Raw genomic sequence first — 27,660 nt, 5'->3', positions numbered from 1 at the left:
CTACCCAAAAAACCTGCAAATCCCAGCACAAGACGTTACACTTAACAGGCGTCCACATTCATATATCCGAAGATACATTAAGCATCTACTATTCGCCTGGCTAGCATGTGTCATGGAGGGAGGCCCACAGAGATGAGGAAGACATCTACCTTCCAGACACTTCCAGTTTCTACAGGCTGCACCTCTCTGCTTAGGTTCCTCTCTTTGCCTCGACTGCCTCCGGACTTCACCGCAATGCCGGACTTCACCGGACCCAATGCCGCAATGTTAATGAAGCATCTGTCTATGAATTCTCTCCTGACCTGCTAAACAGATTGGATCAGTTCTTTTTGTACCACACCGCTGACCCCAGACAAGAATCCCGTGCACCTGCCCATCGCAGGTTTTTGATCTTGGTGCTATCTTATCTTTTTTTTTTTTTTACTTTTTTTTAACGTTTTTATTTATTTTTGAGACAGAGAGAGACAGAGCATGAGCAGAGGAGGAGCAGAGAGAGAGGGAAACACCAAATCCGAAGCAGGCTCCAGGCTCTGAGCTGTCAGCACAGAGCCTGACGCGGGGCTCTAACTCACGGACTGCGAGATCATGACCTGAGCCAAAGTCAGATTAACCGACGGAGCCACCCAGCTGCCCCGGTGCTATCTTGTCTTCACTGAACTGTGAATAACAGGAAACAGAGTCCCTGCATCAGTACTCGCTATCCTGAACCCGGAACTGGTTAACTGCTTGACAGTGTTTGGAAAATGTACAGAGATTGACTGAACGGTCGTGAGTTATTTGTCTGATGCACAAAAGAGCCGAACAAAAGAAGTGCTAAGAGAAGAGAGGTATTTGCAGCATGGAAGAGAAGACGAAGGAGCAGGAGTGGAGAGATTTTGCAGAATGATGATGATAAAGACAGTGAAGGAGATGATGGACTCACAAGGCGCCCAAGGTTTACAATTACAGCAGACTGCAGTAAAATGAATCCCTGTTCTCAATTCATCCCACGGGGAGGCCCCATGGCCGCACAGCCCTGCCCGCACTCGAACCATTTGCTGCTGAGCCCTGGTAGAGGCGGCTTCCTCCCGTGAACCTGAAGCCATGCTGAGTATGCGGTGCAGGTGAGGCCAGGCAAGTGCTCACCTGTCCGCGAGGCAAGACAGGAGTGGCAGGACTGATGCTCAAATACTTAGGGACCGGGCGGGGGGAAGGGATGGGAGAAGGCAAGAAAACCCAGTATAGACGACCACATGTGCCCTGGGAGACCCACCCCTACCCCCTTCCCTCAGCCTCCCAGCTAAGCAGCACCCACCCCCTCCTCCTTTTCCCCCAACTCAATGGCCAGGCAGTAGGACCCACAGCGGCAAACGTGGACGGGATCAAGGAGTGCTTCTTTGGGAGAGTTTAGGGCAACTGTGGAAGCAACGGATCTGTAGAAGAGGGAAGCTGGATGTTGTCACATCTCTGCTAGGACGTCAGGGAAGAAACAGTTACACCAAGGAAAATTCTTGAAGAAGCTGAAGGGAGGGGCACATTCACCTTCGTACTCACAATTGGGTGATTTCAGAAAGTTCCAAAGCCCTGTGAGGCCCCTCCAAGCACTCCTTACATGACTAGGATACCTCTTCTAGAAGGACAGCAGGTGCTCGTAATTAGCCAATGACCGCTCTTAAGAGCGGCCGACTGTGACAACCTGTCGCAGGGGACGCTGGACAGAGACCTCTCAGCCTCCAGCTATTGATCTCCTCACAGAAGGATCTACAGAGCAGGAGAAAACGACAGGTCACCTACAAGAGACCTCAGTGCTACTTCGACGGTGCAGAACCGAAAAATACAAGTGGAAAGAAAGTAAGGGACGGGAGCCGACTTAGGGACAGAGTAACACTGAGGAAGGACCAGGACTGTATGGGAACAAATGCTTCCGGATCTGTGTCTCTTAGTGCCTTCCAGCTCCGTCTTGGGGCGGAGATAAACTGATGGGAAGGAAGGTCTATAAAAACATTCCAACAACCTTCCTCGTTGAGGGTATAACATCATGTAGCATGGCTATGCCTCTTCTGATAAAAACAGAGGACAAGCAGGAAGTTTTTACTGTTTACTGACAGAAGGGGATTTAACGGCATCTGCTTCAGGCTCTAGAATCAGCACAGCCAATACCTGACAACTATCCATCCACCGTAGCTGCTACATAGAAATAAAAAATCCCAAAAGCCTCTAATGGTTGATAACAGTCTCTATGAAAAAAGAAACGCACCTGGATCAAAGTGCAATTAGAGAGAAAAGCCACCAATACCTTCTCTCCCTGCTTAGCCTCTAGGGGACGAGAGTTTTTGCCTTGATTGCACAGGAGGAAAAACACACGTAGAAACGAATGAATACTTTCACAGGAGCTCACATTGGCTGGATAACGAAAGAAGGGATTTTGCGAAAGCCGTTCGTTTTTTTAATTTTTTTAATGTTTGTTTATTTTTGAGAGGGAGAGACAGGGTGCAAGCTGGGGAGGGGCAGAGAGAGAGGGAGGGAGACACAGAACCTGAAGCAGGCTCCGGGCTCCACCCGACGCGGGGCTCGAACCCACGAACCGTGAGATCATGACCTGAGCCAAAGTCGGACGCTCAACCGACTGAGCCACCCGGGCGCCCCAAGCTGTTCATTTCTCAGTCAGCAAGAATTAGGAAACCCTCTCTGAAATGACTGTCACAGGGCAAGTGATTTAACTCCTGAGGATAAAAGCCATCGCCGGGCTGTGCCTGCTGCTCGTTTTCCTAAGACCCTGTCCACATCTGCTCCAACTGCCTCCTCTCCGCATCTGCAGACGAGGCCAAGGATTTGACGGTCTAAGAGGAGCCAGGCAAAGTGGGGGCCGGAAGAGGTTTGAAAACCCAAACCCTGAGTCACAGAAGCAAGTAGTTCTCATCCGGCTTGCCAGGATTCCTGCGTCGAAGGAACCAAATTCACTAGAGCATAACCCTGCTCTCTGCCTTGTCCCTAGAGCATGAAAAAGAAAAGCATTTCTACTCTTTGGCGTTCTTCTCGGGAAGCACTGTACTTGATGAACTTGTGTATTGTGGCATGTTTGTGAGCAGACACACATTACACTGGGCTAAAGGTCTCCTGACAAAATGATTCGATCTGTTAAGAAGTGTTTTTGCCCACGGCTCTGCGTAGAGCATCCCTGACCTCCCTGTTCCTCAGACTGTAAACAACAGGGTTCAACAACAGGGCTCAACAAAGGAGTGATGATGGTATAAGTCACTGAGAGAAGGTCTTTTTCTATTGAGTTCTCTGACTTGGGCTTGCGGTAGATGATGGAGGTGCAGCCGTAATGGACGATGACCACCGTGAGGTGGGAGGTGCAGGTGGCAAAGGCCTTCTTCCGGCCCCGGGTGGAGGGGATCTTGAGGCTGGTGGAGACAAGGAGGATGTAGGTGATGAAGTTCAAGCCCACGGGGACCAGGATCACAGAGGAACTGACACCATAATTGATCATCTCATTGATAGTGGAATCAGTGCAAGAAAGCTTCATGACAGGGTAAATGTCACAGAAGAAATGGTCCACCACTGTGCCACAGAAGGACAAGTGGAACATGGCTGCTACATGGAGAACTGCCATTACCAGACCAGTGCCAAAGGACCCACATGCCAACCCGGCACACATTCCTTTACTCATGACGACAGTGTACCTCAGAGGGCTGCAGATAGCCACATAGCAGTCATAGCCCATTGCTGTGAGCAAGAAGCCACTATTTACAGCCAAGGTGACAAAAAAGAACATCGGAGTTGCACAGCCTTCCAAGGAGATAGGCTGGTTATGAAGAATGAGACTGAAAAGCATTCGTGGGACAATGACCAGTGTGTACGCAGCCTCAGAACTCGCCAGCATGCTCAGGAAGAAGTACATGGGAGTGCGGAGAAGATGGTCAACACGGATGATGGTCACAATGACGATGTCACCAGCTAGAGTTAAAATGTAGATGGTTAGGAAAACCACAAAGAGGGTTATCTGGTGCTTTCCAAAGAAAGAGAATCCCAGGAAGATGAATTCTGTCACTTCTGTGACGTTCTTTCTCTGTATCTGCCAGACCGGTGTCTGAAAGCAATAAAGGAAGTCATCAAGGAGAAAATTCCCCTTGGCAACTGGACTTCACAAGAAGGGGCAATGATAGCTGCCCTGAGGAAGTGAGCCCAATTCCTTCCTTTATGACCAGCAAGCTCAGGATCAGGGCCCTTGAACATGAAGAGGAAGGACTACCAGAGCCACCTTGGGTCTCACCCACATGTCGGTCATCACCGCGGAGCAAACCGTCTCCTGCGCATGGAAAAGACTTCTGAATCAACACTTACCTCACACACCTCATTCTGACACAAGGGGAGGTGACCAGCGAGGAGAAGTCCTGCTCTGTGTCCCAGTCAGTAACGACATCCACCGCTCAGAACAAACTCAACAGGGCAGAACACCAGCCAGGATCGTGTCCAGGAAACCACAGAGTTGAGTGTTTCGGTGAGAATGTGACAGCAGGACGGAAGGGTTGAGAAAGAGGACCTTTGGGAGGTGGTCGCCGGATCTGGGGACAGGGTTACCATGGACTTTTACATGGTGCTTCAGTTGAGCTCTGAGTCCAGAAACCTCCTTTCAGAGAACTAATGTGGTGCAAATAGGTCATGGGACTGCCGTGATCACTCCACTCTTTACTCAGTTGGCACTGAAGAAATCTCTTTTGCTGACTCCGGTCACCCTTTTAAGAGGTGAAATCAGGAAGAGAGGATGGTGTAAGACATTGTTCTCCTGCAGTGCAACAGGAGAGGGTTAGAACGATTCAAGGCATGGATGAGGGGACGTACCCACCAGAGTTGAGGAGGAGAGAACAAGTCTCCTAGTTGCTTTGGGCTAAACTGGCTTGCTCGTTTTTAAAAATCTGGCAAAGGGCACCTGAGTGGCTCAGTCGGTTAAGCATCCAACTTTGGCTCAGGTCATGATCTCGCGGTCCATGAGTTCGAGCCCCGCGTCAGGCTCTGTGTTGACAGCTCAGAGCCTGGAGCCTGTTTCAGATTCTGTGTCTCCCTCTTTCTCTGACCCTCCCCTGTTCATGCTCTCTGTCTCAAAAATAAATAAATGTTAAAAAAATTTTTTTAAAATAAAAAAATAAAAAAATAAAAATCTGGTGCACCCAGGATTTGATATAATGATGAGAAACCGTTCCCTAGTCCTCTTTAATCAATAAGAATCCACATCCTACGCAGAGAGCCCACAGCTGATGCAGTGGGTCTCTACAGTGACCGTTCGACGGTCCTCTGTCTCTTCATTTTCAGTTACCAAGACAGACTTCCTCCCCCACCACCCTGAAGACCTCATAAGTTGGCTTCATCATGTTCACTTCTATCAAACTGTTCCCTCAAATGTCACCAGAGTCCCCACTGCTAAAACTGTCAGACTGCTTTTGCCTCTGTTTCCGTCCTTCTTATTCATTTGACACTTCTCAAAACTCTGCCTCCTAGAAACCTGGTCTGACCTTGGTTTCCATGACGCTCTGCTATTTCTCCCTGTTCTCAGGGCTCGTGTCATCGTCTTCCGTGAATCTGCTCACTCCACGTACATTGCAATCGTAAATGCTGTTTTCTGCTTAATCCCTGGTCTTGCGTTTTCGCTCTCCACTCCCCCACAGTGTTCTTCCTCCAGTTATTATTTCTACGTTGATTGCTCCCAAATCTCTATTTCCATCAATCTTTTCTTCCAAGTCTACAACTTCCTCTGGACTTACCTACTTGTGGGCCTTGTGAATGTAATTTTGTAATTTCCAAAGCAAATAAAATATCTCCCCCTCTGATACACAGAAAAAAAAAGCCCTCTGTCTCTACTTTTCCAACTTCCTCTGCGATCCCACCATCATCCCAGCCGATCACGGTCGGCACGTCGGGTCCACATGTATTTGAAGATCACATTCGGTGAAATTTTCTCCTTACACAAGGTCACAGGTCTGTCCCAGTTTCTGGATTCGCAACAATTCCATGTAAGGCTAGGCTACCCAAGTCCTCTATCCAGGATAATAAACAACATTCCCGTTACAAAATTTACATGGAAATACAAAGAACCAAGAATGTCAAAACAATTTCAAATAGAACAAAATATTTGTGCTACTTCATCTGAAGACTCCAGTAATCAAAGAGGCACAGAACTGGCTTAAGAGTAGCCACAGGGGCCCCTGGGTGTCTCAGACAGTTAAGCATCCGACTTCAGCTCAGCTCACGATCTCATAGTTCACGGGGTTGAGCCCCGTGTCGGGCTCTGTGCTGACAGCTCGGAGCATGGACCCTGCTTCAGTTTCTGTGTCTTCCTCTCTCTCTACCCCTCTCCTGCTCGTACTCTGTCTCTCTCTCTCTCAAAAATAAACATTAAAAAAAAGTGAAAAAAAAAAAGAGTAGACACAGCTCAATGGAACAAAACCAGAGTCTAAAAATGATCCACATATGTAGGGTCAATCGATTTTTGATAAAGTTCTGAGATACCTCAATGATAGTATTTTCAATAAATGTTGCTGGAACTGGAGATCCGTATGGGAAAAAAAAGTAAACCCCAAACCTTACCTCTTACCATACACAGAAAATAACTCAAAATGATGCAAAGACATACATATATAAAAGCTGAAACCAAAAAGTCTAGACAAAATGGTGATAGAATGTTCACAACCGTGGAATAAGCAAGAGTTCTTAGATACTAAACAAAAAGCATACACCATCAAAAAACAATCACAAACTGAATTTCGTCAAAACTAAATCTTTTATTCTTCAAGAAGATGCTTAGAAAAATGAGGAGGAGAGCCACTGATTGGGAGAAGCTATTCACAATACATACGTCTAAACTTGTATTCGGAATATGTAAAGAATTCTTAACTCAATACTAAGACGCTTCTTACATCGGAAAAAATATTTGGACATTTCACAGAAGATATACAAATGGCTCAGGAGCACATAAAAGATGTCCAATTAGGCATCAGACAAATGTCAAATAGAACCATGAGGTAGACACCCACTCACATGGCGAAAATTAACAGTTGAACGCCTAATTTGGACAGGGAGGTAAAGGAATTGTAACCTTTAAGCACTGATCGTGGCGATGTAAAATGGTACAACCAGTTTGTACAACCATTTGGCAAGTTTTCAGAGAAGCAGTTTATGGTAAATCCATTATGGTATATCCATTTCATGAAATACTCAGCAATAAAAGGAATGAATTACAAACAAAAGACGCCTGAATCTTAACATACTGAATCACTGAAGTCAGACACAAAAGAGTACATACAGTAGAATTCTATTTATGTGAAACTCTAGAAAATGCTAATTTAATCTGTGGTGCAAGAAAACAGATCAGTGGTTGCCAGAATTGTTAGGGAATGGACTGCAAAAGAACACAAGGGAACTTTCTGGGACAAAAGAACTGTTGATTATGGTGGTAGTTACACAGGTGTATAAATTCATCAAAACTCAAAACGTACACCTAAAATTGGTGTCTTTTGTTACATTATTTATATTGCATTGCATGGTATTCCATATTATTCCATCATACATTGTTTTATACCTCAAAGTTGATTTTTAAAAAGACTCTCAGCCACAAATTAGACTCTATCCCTGCAAATCTGTCACCCACAATTCTTCAGGGGCTCATTAGAATGTGCGAAACACAGGAATTGTCCAGGGCTTGGGAGATCTGGAAACTGATCTGGAATCTCTCGACATCAAAACATGTAGTTTTGGGCAAATCACTTAAAATTATCCTTGGTATCAGCTCTGTGATAAGCAGCAGCCATCCAAGAATTTTTTTAAAAAATGAACAAAATGAAGAAAAACACTGAGACAATGAAAGACGAGAGAGACAGAAAATGCATTTGCAGATTATCCTTTTGGGAAAAATAAAAACACCAAAACAGCCTCACATAATGAAGAGTTAGTGCAGCCAATGTTTTAGTCATGAAGATTATATTCCAAATAAAAGAGGGAAAAAAGTTCAAAGTTGCAAAGGAAATGCATTGTTAAGGAAAGAAACTACTACAGAATTTCATACAACAAATCACATCTGTTATTTAAATCCAAGTGAACCTGCTCCCTAGCAGGGGAAGAATTTTAGATCTGCCATTTAGGCCAACCTCCTGAAAATTGGTATTACATGTAAACTACTCTTGCAGAAAATAAACAAAACCCTGTGGTCTCGCCTCCAGAGAGCCCGACACAAAAATTCTAAGATGCCGGCGATGGATGAAGTGACCGCTTTAAAGCTCTCTCATTATTAGAACTATCTGAAGGCAGTGGAAGAAAAACACTTGATCGCAGGATGGGTGGAAGAGAATTTGCAAGGCTGGGATTTTAGGGCAGGAGCTCAACGGGCAGATCTTTGTGGTTTCCCATCCTAGAACTCCAGATCCCAGCCCAAGATGGATGCAGAAGCAGGTGGGACTAGAGCCCGCCCCAGGAGAACGTACGGGCACCCCCAACACCTCCCGAATCTATTCTAACAGCATCTATAGCAAAACCCATAAAACCCGGTGCCTGTTTCAAGAATGTGCAATCTTACAACCGTCTACATCTCTCCAGATCGGACTATAGTTCAGAGAAAGGGCAGGTGACATGCACTCTGGTCCCCCTGGCTCGGATAGCTGTCTATAAGAGAAGACCTATAAACTCAGCCATCGTGAGAGGAATCTCCAAGGAAAACCCTTGTGGACTTGTTGCTTTCCTCAATCTCTTCCTCTGAACTTCCTAAGTATCTCGAGGGAACCAGGAGAGTTAGACTCCAGACAGGTATTAAGGGATCTTATTAAAAATGGGACTCCCCCCAAAAAAATAAAAAAAATAAATTAAAAAAATGGGACTCCCGGGGCGCCTGAGTGGCTCAGTCGGTTGCGCGTCCGACTTCGGCTCAGGTCATGATCTCATAGTCTGTGAGTTCGAGCCCCGCATCGGGCTCCGTGCTGACAGCTCGGAGCCTGGAGCCTGTTTCGGATTCTGTGTCTTCCTCTCTCTCTGACCCTCCCCCGTTCATGCTCTGTCTCTCTCTGTCTCAAAAATAAATAAACGTTAATAAAAAAAAATGGGACTCCCGTATTTTTCCAAGTGGTTGGTGCTTTGTAATTCCAGAGCCATTTTCTCAAGTGGTTTCTTTCCCTTATCTTTGACTTTATTGAGGGGATGTCATGGGTGTGTGTGTGTGTGTGTGTGTGTGTGTGTGTGTGTGTGTGTGTGGTGCGCAGGAACTTTTGCCTTTAGAAGATGGGGGATTAGTCTGTGGAATATTTCTAAGACATTGGGCGCTTAAGTAAAATTCATTATTTCCCAACAACACTCATTTGTTAATAGGTTCCATTTCAGTAGGATAGCTTACCTTAGTAAATCATAGTGTGAGTATCATAGTTGGATTCCTTGTGGGAGACTTTCTGATGAGCCAGTAATGTTCCTGGTATCCAGAGTTCCTGATCTTTGCCCAGTGCCCACTCATCTTGAAGCATGCAAGCCCCTCTCCCCCATCTCTCAAGAACCTTCTGAGACTACAGTAAATGTTTAATTTTTTCCATTTGATCTGTGGTTATTTATCTCTTACCTGCATAGAAGTTATGAAATGGTATGGATTTTAATGTACTTTTACCTCATCCTTTATAAGACCATTCCAGCAGCCTAGGATGGTACATTTAATACACACACACACACACACACACACACACACACACACACCACCACACCAGGATCAGGATCAAGCAGTAACATCAACTACAGTGCCTGTTTCCATCCACTGCAGTTAAATGTCCTTAAACTTCCCAAGTATCTCAATGGAAGACTCAGTAAAGAATTAAGTAGCTCCCAAAGCCTGTTCTAGGTCTGGACCTAACTTTACAGTGACCTTGCTGTCTTGCATACCCCCTGACTTTGGAAGTTACTTGAAGCACACTCATAAATACTTTCATCCTCAGTTACCCCCAACATCTCTGCCCCTCCCCTCCTCTGGGCTTCCCTTGGCCCCGACACAGGCAGTGCCTTCACTGACTCCTATTCCCCCGACGTTCTTTGGACATTTTTAACAAGCTTTCAAGCCCACAAAAAAGTCACAAGTCTAATATAAGCAACTCCTGCGTACCCTTCCCCAGATTCAGCAACTGTTTATGTTTTGCCCCGTTTTCCTCATCGTCATCTCTAACTCTCAATTAGTTGAAAGTAAGTTGGAGACATCATGCCTCTTTATTCTTAAATACTTCAGTGAGCATTGCCTTACATAACAAAATTAGAGACACTGAATCAGGAACTATGGCGTCTCACCTGAACACTGTACCGGCAAAAAGCGAAATTGGGACCCAGAGCTCAGTTTTCCACAATTCCAATGCTTCCTCTTCTTAGACTGGAGAATACCCTATTCCTTCTCGGGTCTTCCCCATCCTCAAATGCTTTCCCCCAAGACCACAAGAAAGACTTACTGTATCAAAGAATAGGAGAATCAAACCCCTCCCTTGCCTTACCTCTCCCCTTACCATTCCTTCCACCTGATCAAGAACGTTCCTTTCCACAAAAGGCTGGTCTCTGCAGAGTGACCGATCACCCGATATACAGGGTCATCTAGAAAATGTGTCAATAGTCCCTGCTTTCCATGACCCAAATCATCCATCATACTTTCCCATTGACTATGGCTCAATCATTGTCCCAGGCAAGACTGAGTACCACCTTCTCAAAGTTTTAACACTTTTATCTCCGCAAATTTACAGAGAAGTTCCAAGTGCAGCACGAAGAACCAAAACTCATGAGGTTGTTGATACACAGCTCATCGCCTTCAAATACTCCAGTACTCCCCAGACACAAGGACACTCGCCCACAAAACCATCATCCCAATAAGGAGATTAACACTGATTCACCATCATCTAATTCTCAGATCCCATGCAATGTTTTGCCAAGAGCTCCAGTCATGTTCTCAAAAACAACCCACTGCAGAGTCAAGCTTCGCAATTACAGGAATGGCTCGTTAGCCTCCTTTTTTCTAGAACAGTTCTTTGGTCCGTCTTTGTCTTTCATAACCTGGACGCTCCCAAAGGTTACAGGCCAGTTATTTGTTGAATATCCTGAAAGTTTAAGGTCTTCTAGCGAGTAGACTCAGGTCACGTCTCTGGCAGGACAGGGTAATGCTATATTCCTTCACTGAATGCTATCGACCAGCATGGGATTCTGAATGATGCGGTATCTGAGGACACTCGATCGGTATAAATCATGGTTCTCTACTTTAAAATCACTCTCTCTTTCAAATTAATATTTTACAAGGATGTGGTTTGAAACTATCAACATCCTGCTCTTCAAACATATTTCTTCATCTATATCATTTTAGATTCCTTGTTTACTCTTATCTAATGAGCTGTAATTACTTCCGTTATTTACACGGACCCTCAAATTACTCCCGACGTGGTCAGTGGGACCCCCTTCGATCTGGCTCTGGCGTCCGTTTGACACGTCTCCATCATCCTTGGGTCATTTCCTTCCTTTCCGGCACAAGATACCTGTTCAGGTTCCTCTTACGCTTTCCCTGCCTGAGACCCAGAATATTCCTCCAAGGATCAGCAGTTCCTCTTAGTGACAAACAGCATGTGGGAGGCCAGGCGGGATCTGCTTCCAGGCACGCTTACTGGAAACCTGTTGGACACACGCACCAAAGACCACAAAATCACCGCATTACCGTGAATTCTCATCGAACACCACGGGGTAATTCAGGGCTTCTCCACTTCTACATCGAACTCTCCTTTTTGACAGCAAGAAGCCAGATGCCCATCATCCTTATTGTTTTATTAGATCAGTTCCCTTGCAAGCAAGCAGCCTCCCTCCCCCACTGCCTCCTCCCCTGCAAGGTGGTCTCCTCGCCCTGCTCCACCTCCCAGACCCGGAACTGGCTCCTACTCCCTGCCCTACCCCATCCCCCTTCGCTGCCCCCTGCATCGCTCTGGGCCGCCCCCCACTTCCCTAAGTATTCCCTCCCCTGAGTGTGTGTGCCTTGCTTGGTCCCATCTAGTGACATAATTCTAAATCTTCCAAGTAAGGGAAGAGGAGAAGAACCTTATTTCTTTGGGGGTGCTTTTCACAAACTACATGGCAATTTCATTCACAATAAGGAATTCTAAGTACCAGGCATTTGCTAGATTCTCTGGGAAGAATCTTTAATTCCATGGGAAGAAGCATGGCAAAGTGCTTGATCAAAGTGGGCATTTTCCTTCTTTTCCCGCGTCTCTTCACTTTTTAAAAACCCGACACGAATTTGCATCCCTGCTTGTTCAATTCAACAAATATCCACCGAGTCACCAGTATACGTGAAGCAAAGCGGTGAGCGGTGGACAGGATCCAGAGAAAGATAAAATAGAATCTTTGATAAGGTTCCGTGCCCGTGTTTAGAGGAATACACAAACATCTGTACCATGAGATGGAATCCTGGGCTTCCGTAAAACGTCACAATGCCACTGGTTGTCAAATGCTCATTCTGTGCAAAGCACCACGCCAAGGACTAGGCCACTAAAACCCCCAGCAAGGTGCGTGGTCGTATCGCCGTTTCACGCGCGAGTGACAAAGAGATTCACAAAGTCTGCATGCTTACGTGTTCACATTTGGAAGACGACAGCCCAGAACCTGGATGGACTCCCCGTTTGTCTGATTCCGTAATCTTCGCCCTTCACAACTCCGTGGTGTCTAGAAGACGTGAGTGGCCTCTCCCATCAGGAGGTCAGGAGAGGCTTCACGAGGCACACGGCCTAAGAGATGAACTCAACCAAGGGGCTTTCGAGAAGCAGGGCTGGGTCTGAAAGCTCCTTCGGTTTACAGAGCCCGGATCAGGACGCGAAGGAGGTTCGTGGAGGGAATAGGACAACGGCAGTGGACCGGGAAAGCTCGTGGCTGGCCCTGGATCCCAGGACAACGAGTCTGCATTTCATCGAAGACGCATACGGTAACTAAGCCCGTCGTCGCAACCCCAATCCGTGACGTTCAGCTCCAGGGAGAGGGGCAGTCCCTGGACATCCACAGCCCCTCGGAAAAGCCACCCTCTCATCTGCCAAACCTCCACACCGCGCAGCAGGGGAGAGGTGCGTGAGAACTGCACGCGGGGAGCACACCCCCCGAGTGAACGCTGAGGCAGCATCGCCACGGACGGACGCGGGGCTCACCCCGAGCGGCTGGGGGCGGCAGGGAACATACCACCGTGGGCCACGTGCCGACATCCGAGGGCCCCGGAGGCGGCTCTGGGAGGTCAGGTCATAAGAAGAAAGGGGGAAGGAGGAGAGGCACCTGAGAGAGGTCAGGGCGCTTCCCCGGGAACCCAGAGGCGGCGTCTGCCACTTGCCTGCATCTCCACAGCCAAGTGCGGGCATGTTTTGCATTGATGGGAAAGGGGAGGGTTTGTGGGGTCTTCATCGGAGAGCAAGTCCTACGAACAGAAGTCTACTTCGCACAAAGACGGAAGGGAGAGGCCTTGCACACACAGCCCGGGAGGCCGGAGCTCAGAAGGCGTTAGCAGAGGCCCCTAGAGAGAACAGGGGGGAGCCCCCCCACCTCCAAGGGATGATTGGGCCCCTCCCTGCCGGCAACCAGGTCACGGGGGTGACTCCCTGGCAGACTCCGTACCTAATAAATAACCCCAGTGCTTTCTTTCCTGGCCAGGCCCCACCTGCCTTCCACCAGGGGCTCTGTCTGTCGGCCCTGGGGGCAGGGTGGAAACTACCGTGCATATAAAACCCTGGGGAGTCTCAGAGAGCCTCAGGTCTAAGAGGTGAGCCTCGGCTGCAAGTGCGGGGAGAGGGGTCCAAGCACGGAGCCTTCTGTACCCCACCCTCTCACTCTGCTGCCAGCACGGCCCCAGGCCCAGAGCAGGGACCAGCCCCTGCTTTGGGCGTGGGAGCCTTTGCTCAGACAGGTTGGAAGATGAGGGATGTATAGGGGCAAGTGCGGCAGGGGACGCGGGGACGGGAGGGACAGGCCGCAGGGGGGGAAAGACAAGAAATTGCGGAAAACAAGACTGAATTTCTCAATTTTTTTTTCCTGTTCACATTTCAGGCGAAGGTTATTTTATCCCTTTCCATGTCTAACAGACACGAGTGGGAACGTGTTTGTTTTCCTGAGGTAATAATGCTCGTTGATCTTGATCACGGCGTTGGAGAAGCTTCTACAGAACAGCCCCCACACCTCTGTGCTCCCCATGCCCAAGGGGCCTCCTCTCCTGCAGCATCCAGAGCAAGGAGGGGATGAACAACGTTATGGGGGGGGGGGCAGGTGACAAGGTTTTCTCCAAGGTCAGGGGGATCCCCTGCCCAACATACACCTGTGCAGGTTGGGATTCCTCCAAGAACATTGCCAGCTCTGGGTCAACTACAGCCTTGGTGAGAAAGCGGCTGAGGCCGGGTTACTCAGGGGGGAGCTCACCCCAAGACTGTCCTGGGGAAACAGCAGGATTCCCACGGAGGCAGGTGTGAGGAGAGACAGCCCTTTGTGAGAGACGCTGGGATCTGTACGTGCGGGACTTTGCCTGGTTCCTCAAATAAGATCGGGTTCGTGTACTGGGGGGTCCACACCGAGGCCAACACTGGCCGAACTAGGGGCTGTGGGATGGCGGGCTGACCAAGCCCCAGAAGTGGAGCCAAAGGTCTGCTCCCGCAGGACAAAGTCACTGGGAAGCAAAGTCACCGAAGTCACAGCCGGAAGGAGCAGCTCTGAAGTCAGTTACCCTTCGTGCCTGCGGGCTAGTGCTGTTTCCTTTGAATTTCCTTTCCTATCTGTTGAGCTGCTTAACGTATAACAGAAGCACGATGCCTCCTAGCATTCGCTCAGTATTTTTCGTGGCCCCAGTATCTCTTATTCAGGGGTCATGTTGAGTTTTTCTATTGTTCAAAAAAAACAGGGAACAACCAGGATGTAATAAAACTTTGTTGTAGGGGGAAAAGTAGAACTCAATCAGAAGCTTTTCTATGTCCCACTTGATGGAATTTATTCTTCTTTTACTCAACAATTTCTATGCAATTTCACTGAAGTCCTGCTAAGTTGGATTTCCAGGTCACAAGTAATAGAAGCAGAAAGGCAGAACAGGTCTGGGGTTGCTCTACTCCATAAGAGCACAGCCCCAGATCTGCTCTAATAAAATGCAAGCCTGCAGGGCGCCTGGGTGGTTCAGTCTGACCCTTGGTTTCAGCTCAGGTCACAATCTCACGGCTTGGGAGTTCGAGCCCTGCGTAGGGCTCCGCGCTGACAGCGCACAGCCTGCTTGGGTTTCTCTCTCTCCTTCTCTCTCTGCCCCGAGCCTGCATGATCTCTTCCTCAAAATAAATAAACTTAAAAAAAAAATTACAAACCTGACAAGTAGGGGAGCCGGGCTGTCTGGGGCACAAAGTCCAAGGAAAATATTCTTCACATCCAGCAGCCCCTGGAACACTGTCGGACAGCTGTTGATCAGAACAGTGCTCCCGTGTCATCAAAAACATAGCACACACGCCGAATCCTCATGTTACCTTTGCTTCAAGTCCGTATAAGATCGCCGGGCACTGATGATAAAAGCCAGACATCTCAGCATGGAATACAGGATCCTGCAGCATCTGACTGCTTGTCTGAAGGCTGTGCGTATAGGGTGTTCGCCCGCTGACTAGTACGCAGTAAATATGTATTATGCTAAGTTATTAGTATATTATTGTTGCTGCTGTTTTTCTGTAGAGCAGCCGACACACTGTCATGCTGTTGGTTGGTGCTTAGTGGGAGTGGATTTCAACGTGCAACTCCTCTCCCAAGAGAAAAGAGCAAACGATGCTGGAATGGGCGGGGGTGGGGGGGTGGAGTCCCAGCTAAGAACAGCACAGGCACGTTGGTCCCCGTTTCCAGAGAATGGAGTCGGTAAAGGGAGAATTCTGGATAAATCCAGGGTTTGAACAAGAAACCTGCTGAAACCATGCCAAGGAGGCCACTTAGAAGTACAGGTGAAAAGCATAGCACGATGTAATGAAAACAGAAGACTCCAGAAACTAGATCAGGTGACATAGAGAGCGGCCACTGGAGCCCACAAAGATTTCCCAGGGGCTCAGAAAGAGCTGCTGCCTGGTTTTCTTCTGGGCCAGGTCCCACGAGCCTCCCCAGCGAGTGGGAAGAGAGTGGGTAGATGGACCAAGACAGCCAGGCAGGTGGCTTGTTGATAGCAAAGGGAGGCCAAACACGTCCCTTATCTCCCGACTTAACCACATACTTTCCATTCACGCTACAGCTCCATAATTTTATATTTTGAATACGAAGAAGAAAAACAGGTACGACCCTACCTATTCTATTTAAACAAACGTAATTGGTTTAGTCTATTTAAACAGATGTAATTTTGCAAACCTTAATGCATTTTAGTTTCTCTTCTAAAGCATCTCCCCTGTGCAGCCTCCCTCCCGCTAAGCCACGTGATAGATGATTCCAGGGCAAGCGTGCTCTAGGAAGATGAGTTAACGTTTCCTCTAAGAAGACTATCGGAGATAATACGATGCTCACCTAGATCTTGCACTCCTGTTGGAAGAGCAGACTTCTGAGTCCTCTTGCCAGAAGTCAGGACCCTGTTACTAGTTCAGTGACCATGAGAAGGGTCTCGTGTCACCTTCTTGCAGACATATTCAAGAGGAGGTGTGAGATCTCCAGGAATTCTCTCCCACTCCCGTGGGAAAGTCTACCAGATCCACTCTGGTGCAGCTACAAGGTGGCACCACCATCAGCCTGGATCCCTAAGTGAGGACAATGAGCCCCCCGTCTCCCAGTTTGTATTGAATATGCTCTACATTATGTAGAACCTCAAAGACTCCTGGTACGATGATAAAGACCAACTGAAGACAGAGAAGAACACGTTGGATGTGTATCCTGGTCATTCACTCCGAGCTGCCTACCTCATCGCTAGAATTGTCCCGGCAAGGTGAATCTGGTGGCTCGATCTGGTTAGGAAGACGGACCTAGAAATTTAGCTTAACTTGTGATCTTTGTTTCCAAATGAGAAAGACAAGACACAGAAGGTCCCCCCCGTCAAGGAGAAAGCAGACCCTGACTGTCATTAAAGCAGAAAATAGACCTTATTCAGAATTATTGGAATAGGGGAAAGAGAGCTCAGTCCAGAAGTGGCTCGATTCTGAACGCAGCACGAATGAGGGAGATTTACAGCCAAGGGGCAGGGTAGCCGTGAGGGGGTGGAAAATTACCGAGCAGAAACACCAGAAGTAGGAGGGATTCTGGTGCAACCGACCTGACAGGAATCTTGCTGAAGGCAGGCCAGGGAGATCGCATACATACCAAGGGTAGAGGAGGAGGATTTCGGTCAGACATTAAGGCTAAGGGAGCCTCTCTGAACTGACCTGACAAGATTCCTTCCAGAACTGGGTGGATTGCAGGCTCTACAAGGACTGACCCTGAAGCCCAAAGCCAAAGCCTAGTGGAGAAGAGGGCTTAGAGAAGCCTGACTCAAGTCTGCTCAAGGAGACTGCCAGTCCCTCCTGTTACTCGAGAAGACCAGAGACTCTTCCTGTGAACAACGTAAGGCCATTCTTGTTCAGTTGCCTTTTGCTCATTGGGGGCCAGCTGAACGCTCTGCGGGGACTTGGTGGAAAATATCTGCTGGATGATACATCCAGCATCAGCTTGTAGACCCTTCCTTAGCCCCAGTGAGCATCCCCCAGGGGTCAGGTTCTGGCTCTCAGTGGATCCAGGTCAGGAGAGTGGAAGAAAACACGGCAACGTTGGTTTGGAGAGTTGGAGGCAGATAGTGGAGAAAACTCCAAGAACTGAGAATTTGGTGAGGGCTGGAAAAATGTGGAAACTGGCTCCAGTCCATTTCACAGATAAAGCCCCAAAGACAATGAACAGGGCTAGAACCTAATAATCCATGCAAGTAAATTACAGTTTTCTATTAAAACAGAAAATTTCTCTATAGTTACCTCCCTTTTTGATCTCCTGCTTATAAAATAAGTCTGGGTTCATTAGGTCTGGTCTCTTATTTACATAAATGCAGCAACTGGCACTGACCTCATATAAGGTTGTGCGAGTTGCTTTGCTAGAACTTTCCATAAGGACTCTCAGACTTTCAAAAGCCTCAGGTCTAGGTACCTGAGCCAACAACTCACCACCTGAATTCATTTTCAGTACCTATAGATACGGATAAATTCCTCTCTTCAAGATCCTCAAAATATCCTAAGCTTGTTGAGCTTAACAGGAAGTGACCTTCCTTACTCAGGTGGTGAGGCTGGAAAGCCTATAAGCCAGATACCAAGCTGATCTTTCCAAGAGGCCTCTGTGGGCACTGGTTCCATAATGTCAACCTTAGTCCCTTCATACTATGTGGTCATATCGGAGTCTATGTGCCATTTTCAAATATGACATTCTAGCCCAAGCCTTCACATAACCAGTGTCGCCAATCACATCCTGTTATAAACAGAACATATTCTTAGTGAATTTTTGCAGAAAACATGGCCACGAACATAAGAATACTCAGTAAGGTTTTCCAAGGTCTGGAGGGAACAGGTAGAGACAAGAGACAAAGGTTTCATTTTTGTTTACAAAATTATAGTCTGATTGTAACAGGTCTAGGTAACTTCGGAAAAAGAGAAAGGGGGTTCTAACATCTTGGAAACAGATGTTTCCAATTAAAAATCTAGCAAGGCTCCAGGGGTGCCTGGGTGGCTCAGGTGGTGAAGTGTCCAACTTCAGCTGAGGTCGTGACCTTGGGTTTGTGAGTTCGAGCCCTGCCCTGGGCTCCGTGCTGATGGCTCGGAGCCTGGAGCCTGCTTCAGATTCTGTTGTCTCCCTCTCTCTCTGACCCTCCCTGCTCATGTTCCGAACTGAACGCACCATTGTCTTCCATTCGTCCATTCAGTCCTATGTAATCAATTCTTGTTCTGCTTTATCCTGCCAGTTTTATGAACCCGTCAGCTTCTCAGAGTTCTGGAAATCTTTACGCAATCGAGTAGCGTGGTCTCAGTGTTATCTAAGCAATGCCGTCAGAAGCCTGGAGGCCCAGAACGTCTGCCACAGTCCTTTCCGCGGGTCTGAGAAGAGCAAGCATTCTGACCTACAGCTGACTGCAAATGCTTTCAGGGAAGAATCACAGTGAAATAAAAGGCACCTGTGAGTAACATGGACTTGAAATAGCCATGGATAAGAATATCTGGTTGTTTCTGTGACACACATTTTAAAATAATTACTAGAATATGGCTGATAACATTCCGTTGGACATATCATGGATAGAGTACTGACCAATTTCTAGCAACTTCGTACAATGTCTGAAACATTAATATTTACACATACAAACATAACCTATGGAAAGTTAATCTCTTTCTTATTTGACAGCGTCTTTCCAGGCCATCCAACATATCAAGAAAACCAAATGAGATGAACAGCTCTTTTTACAAGGTACGAGAACAAATCCATTGTGATTTTCAAATGTACCTCTGGGAAATCTCAAAGCCAGTTTGAAGCCAAGAAGATTTCATTTAGGATTTGATTTGGGGAGAGCAAAATTGTCAAAAGTGTAAAAAAAAACCTTAGCTCTAAGAAGTGATAAGACTTGGTGTTCCTACATAATCAAGAACATGCACCATAAGGTTAACGTTAGCACAGGAAGTTGGTCTGATAAGACCTAGAATCTTTGTTTCCAAGGTGAATTACTTAAGAAGTAAAGAAAAACCTCTTACAATCTACTAAGAACAGGCCAATAATGCAAGAACATTTTGTTATTTTAACAGAGAGACAGTCAAATTCTAGTTTGGGATCAGTTATGTTTGAACTCTTTTTATAACCTTATAAATAAATCTATCCAATCTCCACCAGCTTAACCCCATATAAAATTACTTTTCCTCAAAACCTTCTACAACTTGCTATATCCAGTGAGAGGGTTCTCCCTGTATTTTTCTTCTTTCTCATTCTGAACCAGTAGCTTAACCTTGAGACAAAATTAGTCTCGTTTTCCTTTAATGAAAACACGTCCTTTACACCTTGCCAATTTCCCTTTGCAAAGAGATTATTTCCCACCTCCCATTTTTCTTATGCATTTTGCCCAAAAGGTTCTTTCCCTTATTTTTGGTAGTTTTGTTTTCATATATTGATTATAATTCTTTAGCCATTAACTGTTTTTTTAATGTTTATTTTTGAGAGAGAGAGAGACAGACAGACAGACAGACTGCAAGCAGGGGTGAGCCAGAGAGAGAGGGAGACACAGAATCCAAAGCAGGCTCCAGGCTCTGAGCTGTCTGCACAGAGCCCGACATGGGGCTCAAACTCATGAACTGTGAGATCACAACCTGAGCCAAAGGTCAAAGTTGAACACTCAACCGACTGAGCCACCCAGGCGCCCCAGCGATTAGTAAATTTTAGAGAAAACTAGGAAGTAGACCATTGTGAATTGTCACATATCAGCATTATAGCATGTCTTATGGATATACCATCTCAAGTCTGTAGGTACATGCTTCCTCATTTTTCAGTGTTTAACAGCCTCACGTTTTGCTTCTCTAGACCACGCAAAATGAAGGAGCCGACAGTATCTAAATTTAAGTTTATGTGCAGTAATAAATGTCTCAGCTGTTCATCTTAGAAATGATGGAAGTATTTAATGACTATTACTCAACTTAGCGTAATTTTAAGGTTGTAAGTTACCAAAAGATTTTAGGAACGGTGTTTAGGAAGACATACCGGTAAACGAAAGCAGCCGTGGTCTCAAGTGATTTCCCTCTTAAGTATCTGTACAGAACACGCATGTTAGGGAAGCCTCACAAAAGCAAAATAAAGCAAAAAAGCCAAACACTTGTTTTGTTGCTGCGGTTGATAAAGTAATGAATACCAAGCAGGGTGCTTTGACTGCGGCTTTTCTACCCGTACGTTTGTTTTTAAATTGAATTTATAATTTTTATGATCTTAAACATCCAGTAAACACTACCTTATTTTATTAGCATATCCACGCAGAATAAAAATGTATGCCCATTTGATACTCACTGCTGATAACTCAGACATAGCTGCTTTTATGGAATCAGTGATGAAACTGGTCGCCAAAGATTTGCTCAAATCTCATGTACTTGAGAAGCATCCGGGGTAGTTTTTGTATTTCTGGAAGTTTTGGAAAGATTCATACAAATACTCGTTTATTGCTAAGCTGATTTGAGTAGAGCTCCTTTACAGGATTTTATAAACTAACTTGGTAATACCATCCAGAAGTAGAAAAATACCACATATGCGTAACATACGTACACATAGGTACGAACACACAGCCAGATGCAAACAAACTTCTACCTTTCATTCTAAAATTTTAGCCATGAGTCAGGTAAATACAGTAATACAGAAACCTCACTGGCTTACAGCTCTGCTCTTTGTTTTTATCCAAAGGGTCTGACAGATGGAATAACTTAAGATTACCTACTCAACGTGAGGCCTAACTATTTCTGCCAATATTTGCAGAGGAGATCAAAATTTTCTTTTGCCCTGATAAGTCATCTTACAGAGGCTCTGGGCTACAGTTTAGGAGAGAGACCGAGGGGACCCCAAGCAACCGTCTGGATGTCTCCAAAGTCTGAGTGGATAAAATATCCAGCCTGTTTCCAGCTGGCCTTTTCTTTTCTACCTCATGCAATAGCTTTTAGGGGGCCCCAGAATCCCTGGAGAGTCCTCGTGGGGACAGGGAGCACAAAGTTCAAGCACCTGCGGAGTGATGGCAGCAAAGGTCCAAGTAGGGTTGGACAGAGGAGGCAGGGGCTTGAAAGGGGACAGATCGAAGGGTTCAGAGGCGCTGAAGGAAATGAAGGAGAAAGGAGTGGACACAATGGGAAGGGAGAGGTCTTAGGGGAACCAGCTTGGGGGGAATCATAAGTTTCTCAAGGAAGTACCATACTGAAGTACCATACTATCCTCAGTAAAATCAAGCCGGCAAGAAAGCAAGCAGAGTTAGCAGAACACATAGTCAGCAGGTGCGAGAAGAGAGCTTCAGTCAACTGAGAGGCTCTCACAGGAAAAGCAGGATCAAAAAGAGAAAACAGAGCTCACGGAGATCCAAGGCGGGGCGGGGGGTGGGGGGATGTCCACAGGAGTCACAGAATAAATTCTCACTTGACAAAGATCCAGGAGGAATTTCCTAACCCAGGAAGTCAGAAAGTAAGTTCCCACTCAAAACAAAGAGCCAGGAAGAATTCTCCAGTCCAAGGAGTCAGAAAGTGAATTTCCCATTCAAAGCGAAGAACAAAGCTCAGGCGTCAGGGAGTGAATCTCTATTCAAAATAGAGAGTCAGTAAGAAAGACATCCTGGTAGGTGCCTTGCAGACAAAGGAGACTAGGCCCTTTAACACAGCTTCTTGACTACACTCCGAATCCGAAGAATCGAAATTTGTCAATGGGCTGTCATCTGGAGCACTGGCTCAGAGGCTAGACTCACCAACGAACCGCTGATCAATCAGACAGGAATAAAGGCGATGCTTCAAAGGTATGCAGGTAGGGCTCGAGTGAGAGGTCCTGGGGTCCAATAATGAATCCAAGCCTATTCAAGTCACAGCACCATGAATGTCAACAACAACAAAAAAAAAAAAAAAAAGAAAGAAAAGAAAAGAAAGGAAGAAAAAAAACAGTGCCAGACTGTTCTCAAAGGAATAAAAGCAGACCTTATTTAGAACTACTGGAATAGGAGAAAGAGATCTCAGTATAGAACTGGCTCAGTTCCTAATACAGCATGGACAAGATGGGGGGATTTATAACCAAGGAGCAGGGTGGGAATCAGAGGGTGGAAAATTCAGGAAACACCAGGGGAGATTCTGGCTAGACGGACTTGACAGGATTCTTGATGAAGGCATCCCAGAATGAGCAGATATCAAGGGTGGGGAATTCTTTTCAGATGGACTTAATAGGATCCTTTTTTTTTTTAATTTTTTTTATGTTTATTTTTGAGAGAGAGAGAGGGAGAGACAGAGCATGAGCAGGGGAAGGGCAGAGAGAGGGAGGGAGACACAGAATCCGAAGCAGGCTCCAGACTCTGAGCTGTCAGCACAGAGCCCGACGCAGGACTCGAACGTGAGATCATGACCTGAGCCAAAGTCGGACACTCAGCCGACTGAGCCACCCAGGTGCCCCTGGACTTAGTAGGATTCTTGTCAAAACTGGGTGATGCAGGTCTGACAAGGACAGACAATGAAGCCCAAGGTCAAAGCCTACTGCAGCAGAGGGCTTAGAGGAACCTGACTCAAGTCTGGTCAGGGAGAGTCTTTGCCAGCCTGGAGCCTAAGACAAGTTCAGAAGGCAGGTGCACTCATCAGTAAGCTTCTATGGGACCTTCCTGGAGGGAGGAGGGACGACACCACGAGGAACTGAGGAATCTACTAACGTTCCCTTTTCACACCTGGCACTATCCTTGGCAAGCCCAGGGAAGAGGATGGAACCAGACACTGACTGATTATCCCAAAAGCCTACTGGGAACTTACAGAAATGTGTGTGGACAAGGATTTTTTGAGAATAGGAAAGGCTGTTTTTTTGTTTTACAGACCCGTCTCTGCAAAACACAGGGACATTCTCAGGGTGGGTCATAGAATTTTGAGATCACATAATCGTTTCATTCATTCATTCATTCATTCATTCATTCATTCATTCATCTAATCAACTTCCTATCTCCTATGTGGCAGGCTCCGTGCCGGGCACAGGGGATACAATGCTGAGCAACACAGACGAACACCTACCCCAAGGAGTCTGGTCACTGGAACAGACTCCTCTGGGTCAGCAATTAACGAAGAAGCTAAATAATGGCTTCCGAGTTTTTACTTGTCTCCAACTTCCAGCTAATGCTGCACCTTTCCTCCCAACCCCTCTAGCTGGAGAGGAGATTAACCTTTTTCAACAGTGTTAATTCCCACTGGGAATGTCTATAAGTGAAAATAGTAACATTTTTTTCTCAGCCAACCTGGCGGTGTTAATTGAAATGAAACATCTGGTAATCTTCCGTGGGTGCCTTTTCTAACGGTCAGATACACGGGCAGCACGAGCAAAGGAAGAAAACCTCAACTGGAGGGAACACTTGCGCCATTAACAATCTTCCAGAAAGACGGAAGGATCCGGACAGCACAGAGGCCCAGAAACACAACTGGAGAAAGACGTAGGTTAAGGATCAGGCTAATTTCTCACTCTTCCCATTGACCTGGGGCCAATAAAGACCTAGAGAACAGGGGCGCCTGGGTGGCTCAGTCTGTTGAGCGTTCGGCTCAGGCTGTGATCTTGGGGTTGGCGAGTTTGAGCCCCGCACTGGGCTCTGTTCTGACAGCTCAGAGCCCGGAGCCTGCTCTGGAGTCTGTGTCTCCCTCTCTCTCTCTGCCCCTCCCCCACTCGTGCTCTCTCTCAAAAATGAATAAACATTAAAAAAAAATGTTAATAATAAAAGAAAAAGATCTAGAGAACAGATATACTCATGTTGCATGATAAATGTCCGGTGGACAGAGTTGCGATTACTAACATCAAAGTCTTTTTTTTTTTTTTTTTTTTTTTTTTGGTCATCCGCTGCATTCACAGAGGGATCTACTTCCTGTATAAACTCCTTCTGTGGAACCCCCTGAGGAATGTTCCAAGATAAAATCCCATGCAACACTACTCCACCCCCTACCACTGTATCCACAGTTTACTTAGGTATATTCAGCATAAATCCCTGAGCACGAAGTAGTTTACTTCAGCCTCCTGTAAAACTTAGCTTCAGATTGAGTTGGGGTGAAGGCATGGGAAAGATGTGGCCTGGAAGGGCTAACGGTTAGTTCCTTTGGAGTGTGAGCCTGAGCCTTTCACACGGCCCAAAGGGATAGCCAAAGATGGCCTCAAAAGAGAAAACAGACCAGGATCACTTTTAACCATCAACTTGGTAAAGGTAACAGCCCACTTCATTGAGGTTCAGAATATTCTAATAGCCTCCAAGGCTACGCATCCGAGGTGGCACCACGTGAACTTACTCTTTGCAGTTAACACGCCCAAGTATTAGCCGCTTCATGTGGTTCTACCCAGATGCCCAGAGAAACAGTGTCACAGTTGGGATGGTATTTGTGTTCAGAAAATATAAATTAGGAAATGCTAATTCCCTGTAGCAGAAATGCTACAACCCTGTAGCATTAGGGTTGACTGATACATTGCATGGAGCCTGTGGGCTACAAAAGGCGAATCCAGCATTACAGAGTGAGAAAGGGGTCAAACAAGAAGACATAACATTTGTAAATATATATACACCTAACAGGAGCACCAAAATATATAAAGGAAATGTTAACAGACCTGAAGAGGGAAATTGACAGCAATAGCAGGGACCTTAATACCCTCTTTGTGTCAACAGATAACATCATCCAGACAAAAATCAGTAGAGAAACATCAGCCTCAAATGACATTAGACCAGATGGATTTAACAGATATACACAGAATGGTCCATCCAAAAGCAGAATATACATTGTTCAAGTGTACATGGAACATTTTCCAGGATGGATTGCATGTAAGGCCATAAAACGAGTCTCAATAAATTTAAGATTGAAATTGTATCAAATATATTTTTCAGCCATATTGGTATGAAACCAGCAATCAGTTACAAGAAGAAAAGTGTAAAAATCACAAATACGTGGAAATCAAACAACATGCTACTGGGTCAACAAATAAATCAAAGAGGAAATTTAAAACAAAACAAAACAACCCTTGAGACAAATGAAAAGAGATATACAACATTCCAGAATCTATGGGATACAGCAGAAGTGGTTCTAAAAGAGGGAAGTTCAGAGTGATGCAGGCCTACCTCAAGAAACAAGAAAAATCTCCATCTAGCTTTATATCTAGAGAAATTATGAAAAGAAGAACAAAGCCCAAAGCTAGAAGGAAGGAAATGAGAGCAGAAACAAACGAAATAGAGACTAGAAAGAAAAGAACAGCGAAACTAAGAGCCGGTTCTTTGAAAAGATAAACAAAATCGACAAATCTTTACCTAGACTCACCAAGAAAAAAAGAGCACTCAAAATCAGAAATGAAAGAAGTTACAACCAACGCCACAGAACTACAAAGGATCCTAACAGACTCTTGTGAACAATTATATGCCAATAAACTGAACAACCTAGAAGAAATGGATAAATTCACAGAAACATACAATCTTCTAAGACTGAAGCATGAAGCAGTTAGAAATCTGAATAGATCAATCGATAGTAATCATAAACTCCCAACACACACGTCCAGGATCAGATGGCTTCATTGGTGAATTCTCCCAAATGTTCACAAAAGATTTAATACCTATCCTTCTCTAGCTCTTCCAAAAACTGAAAAGGAAAGGTTGCTTCCAAATTCATTTTAGGAGGCGGCATTACCCTCATACCAAAACCAGACGAGGACATCAACCCCTCACCCCAAGAAAATTACAGGCCAGGATCCCTGATGAATGTAGGTACAAAAATCTCAACAAAATGTTAGCACAACAAACCTAACAGTACATTAGAAGGATCATATACCACGATCCTATGGGATTTATTCCAGATATGCAAGGATGGTTCGACACACACAAAAATCAACATGATATACCATGTCCACAAAATAAGGATAAAAGTCCTATTATTTCAACAGATGCAGGAAAAGCATTTGACAAAACAACATCCACTCATGATAAAAGCTTTGAACAAAGTGGGTAGAGAGGAAACGCACCTCAACATAACAAAGACCATATATGTTAAGTCCACAGCCAACATCATTACTCAGTTGTGAAAAACTTAAAAGTTTTCCCTCTAAGATTAGAAACGTGATAAGGATGCCCACTCTGACCACTTTTATTCAACATAGTGTTGGAAGTCTAAGCCAGAGTAATTAGGCAAGAGAAAGAAATAAAAGGCATCCAAAGTGGAAAGGAAGAAATAAAACTGTCACTATTTAAGGAAACGATTTCATACACAGAAAACTCTAAAGACTCTACCAAAACACTTCAAATAAACAAATCCAGTCAAGGTACAGAGTATAAAATCAATACACAAAATTTGCTTGTGTTTCTATATATTGGCAAACTGTGAGGAAGAGAAATGAAGAAAAAAAAATCCCATTTATAATTTTATCAAAAAGAAAAAGAATGTACTTAAGGATTAATTTAATAAGACCAAAGAGCTATACACTGAAAACTTTAAGACACTAATGAAAAAAAGTGATGACAAATGAAAAGATAATCCATGCTCGTGGATTGGAAGAATATTGTTAAAATGTCCCTCTTGCCCAAAGCAACATATAAATTCAATGCAATCCCTATCAAAATTCTAATGGCATTTTTCACAGCAATAGAAAAAACATCCTAAAACTGGTATGGAACCACAAAAGACCTCCCAAATAGCCAAAGCAATCTTAAGAACAAATTTGTAAACATCATGCTCCCTGATTTCAAACTGTATTACAAAGCTATAGTAATCAAACCAATTTGGTACTGGCATAAAAACAGACTCACAGTCAATGGATCAGAATAGTGCCCCCAAAATGAACCCACGCATAGTCCATTTATGAAAAAAGAAGTCAAAATGCACATTTGGGAAAGGATGGTCTCTCCAACAAATGATGCTGGGAAAACTGGACAGCCACGTGCAAAAGAATGCAACTAGACCCTACCTTACATCATACACAGAAATTAACTCAAAATGGATTAAAGACTTGAGTACCTGAAGCCATAAAACCGCCTGAAAGAAAACATAGGTGGTGAGCCAC

The 27,660-nt window shown here is 45.5% G+C and overlaps 2 protein-coding genes across 2 annotated transcripts in view; both read right to left on the bottom strand.

Annotated features, from left to right (window-relative positions):
- LOC101100178 (olfactory receptor 10J1-like) overlaps positions 1–27,660 on the bottom strand; it is a 306,783-nt gene that overhangs the window by 190,724 nt on the left and 88,399 nt on the right. The gene's annotated exons all lie outside the window — the stretch shown is intronic.
- On the bottom strand, positions 1,265–4,270 carry LOC101099173 (olfactory receptor 10J5-like). Its single transcript, XM_045048637.1, has 2 exons — positions 4,260–4,270; positions 1,265–4,124 (listed from the first exon to the last, which is right to left on the bottom strand). The coding sequence occupies exons 1-2, from the start codon at positions 4,268–4,270 to the stop codon at positions 3,086–3,088; spliced, it is 1,050 nt and encodes a 349-aa protein (XP_044904572.1). The 3' UTR covers positions 1,265–3,085.

Source organism: Felis catus, chromosome F1 (assembly GCF_018350175.1).
Source record: "Felis catus isolate Fca126 chromosome F1, F.catus_Fca126_mat1.0, whole genome shotgun sequence".
Taxonomy (NCBI): domain Eukaryota; kingdom Metazoa; phylum Chordata; class Mammalia; order Carnivora; family Felidae; genus Felis; species Felis catus.
This window is presented reverse-complemented; position numbering and strand designations above follow the sequence as displayed.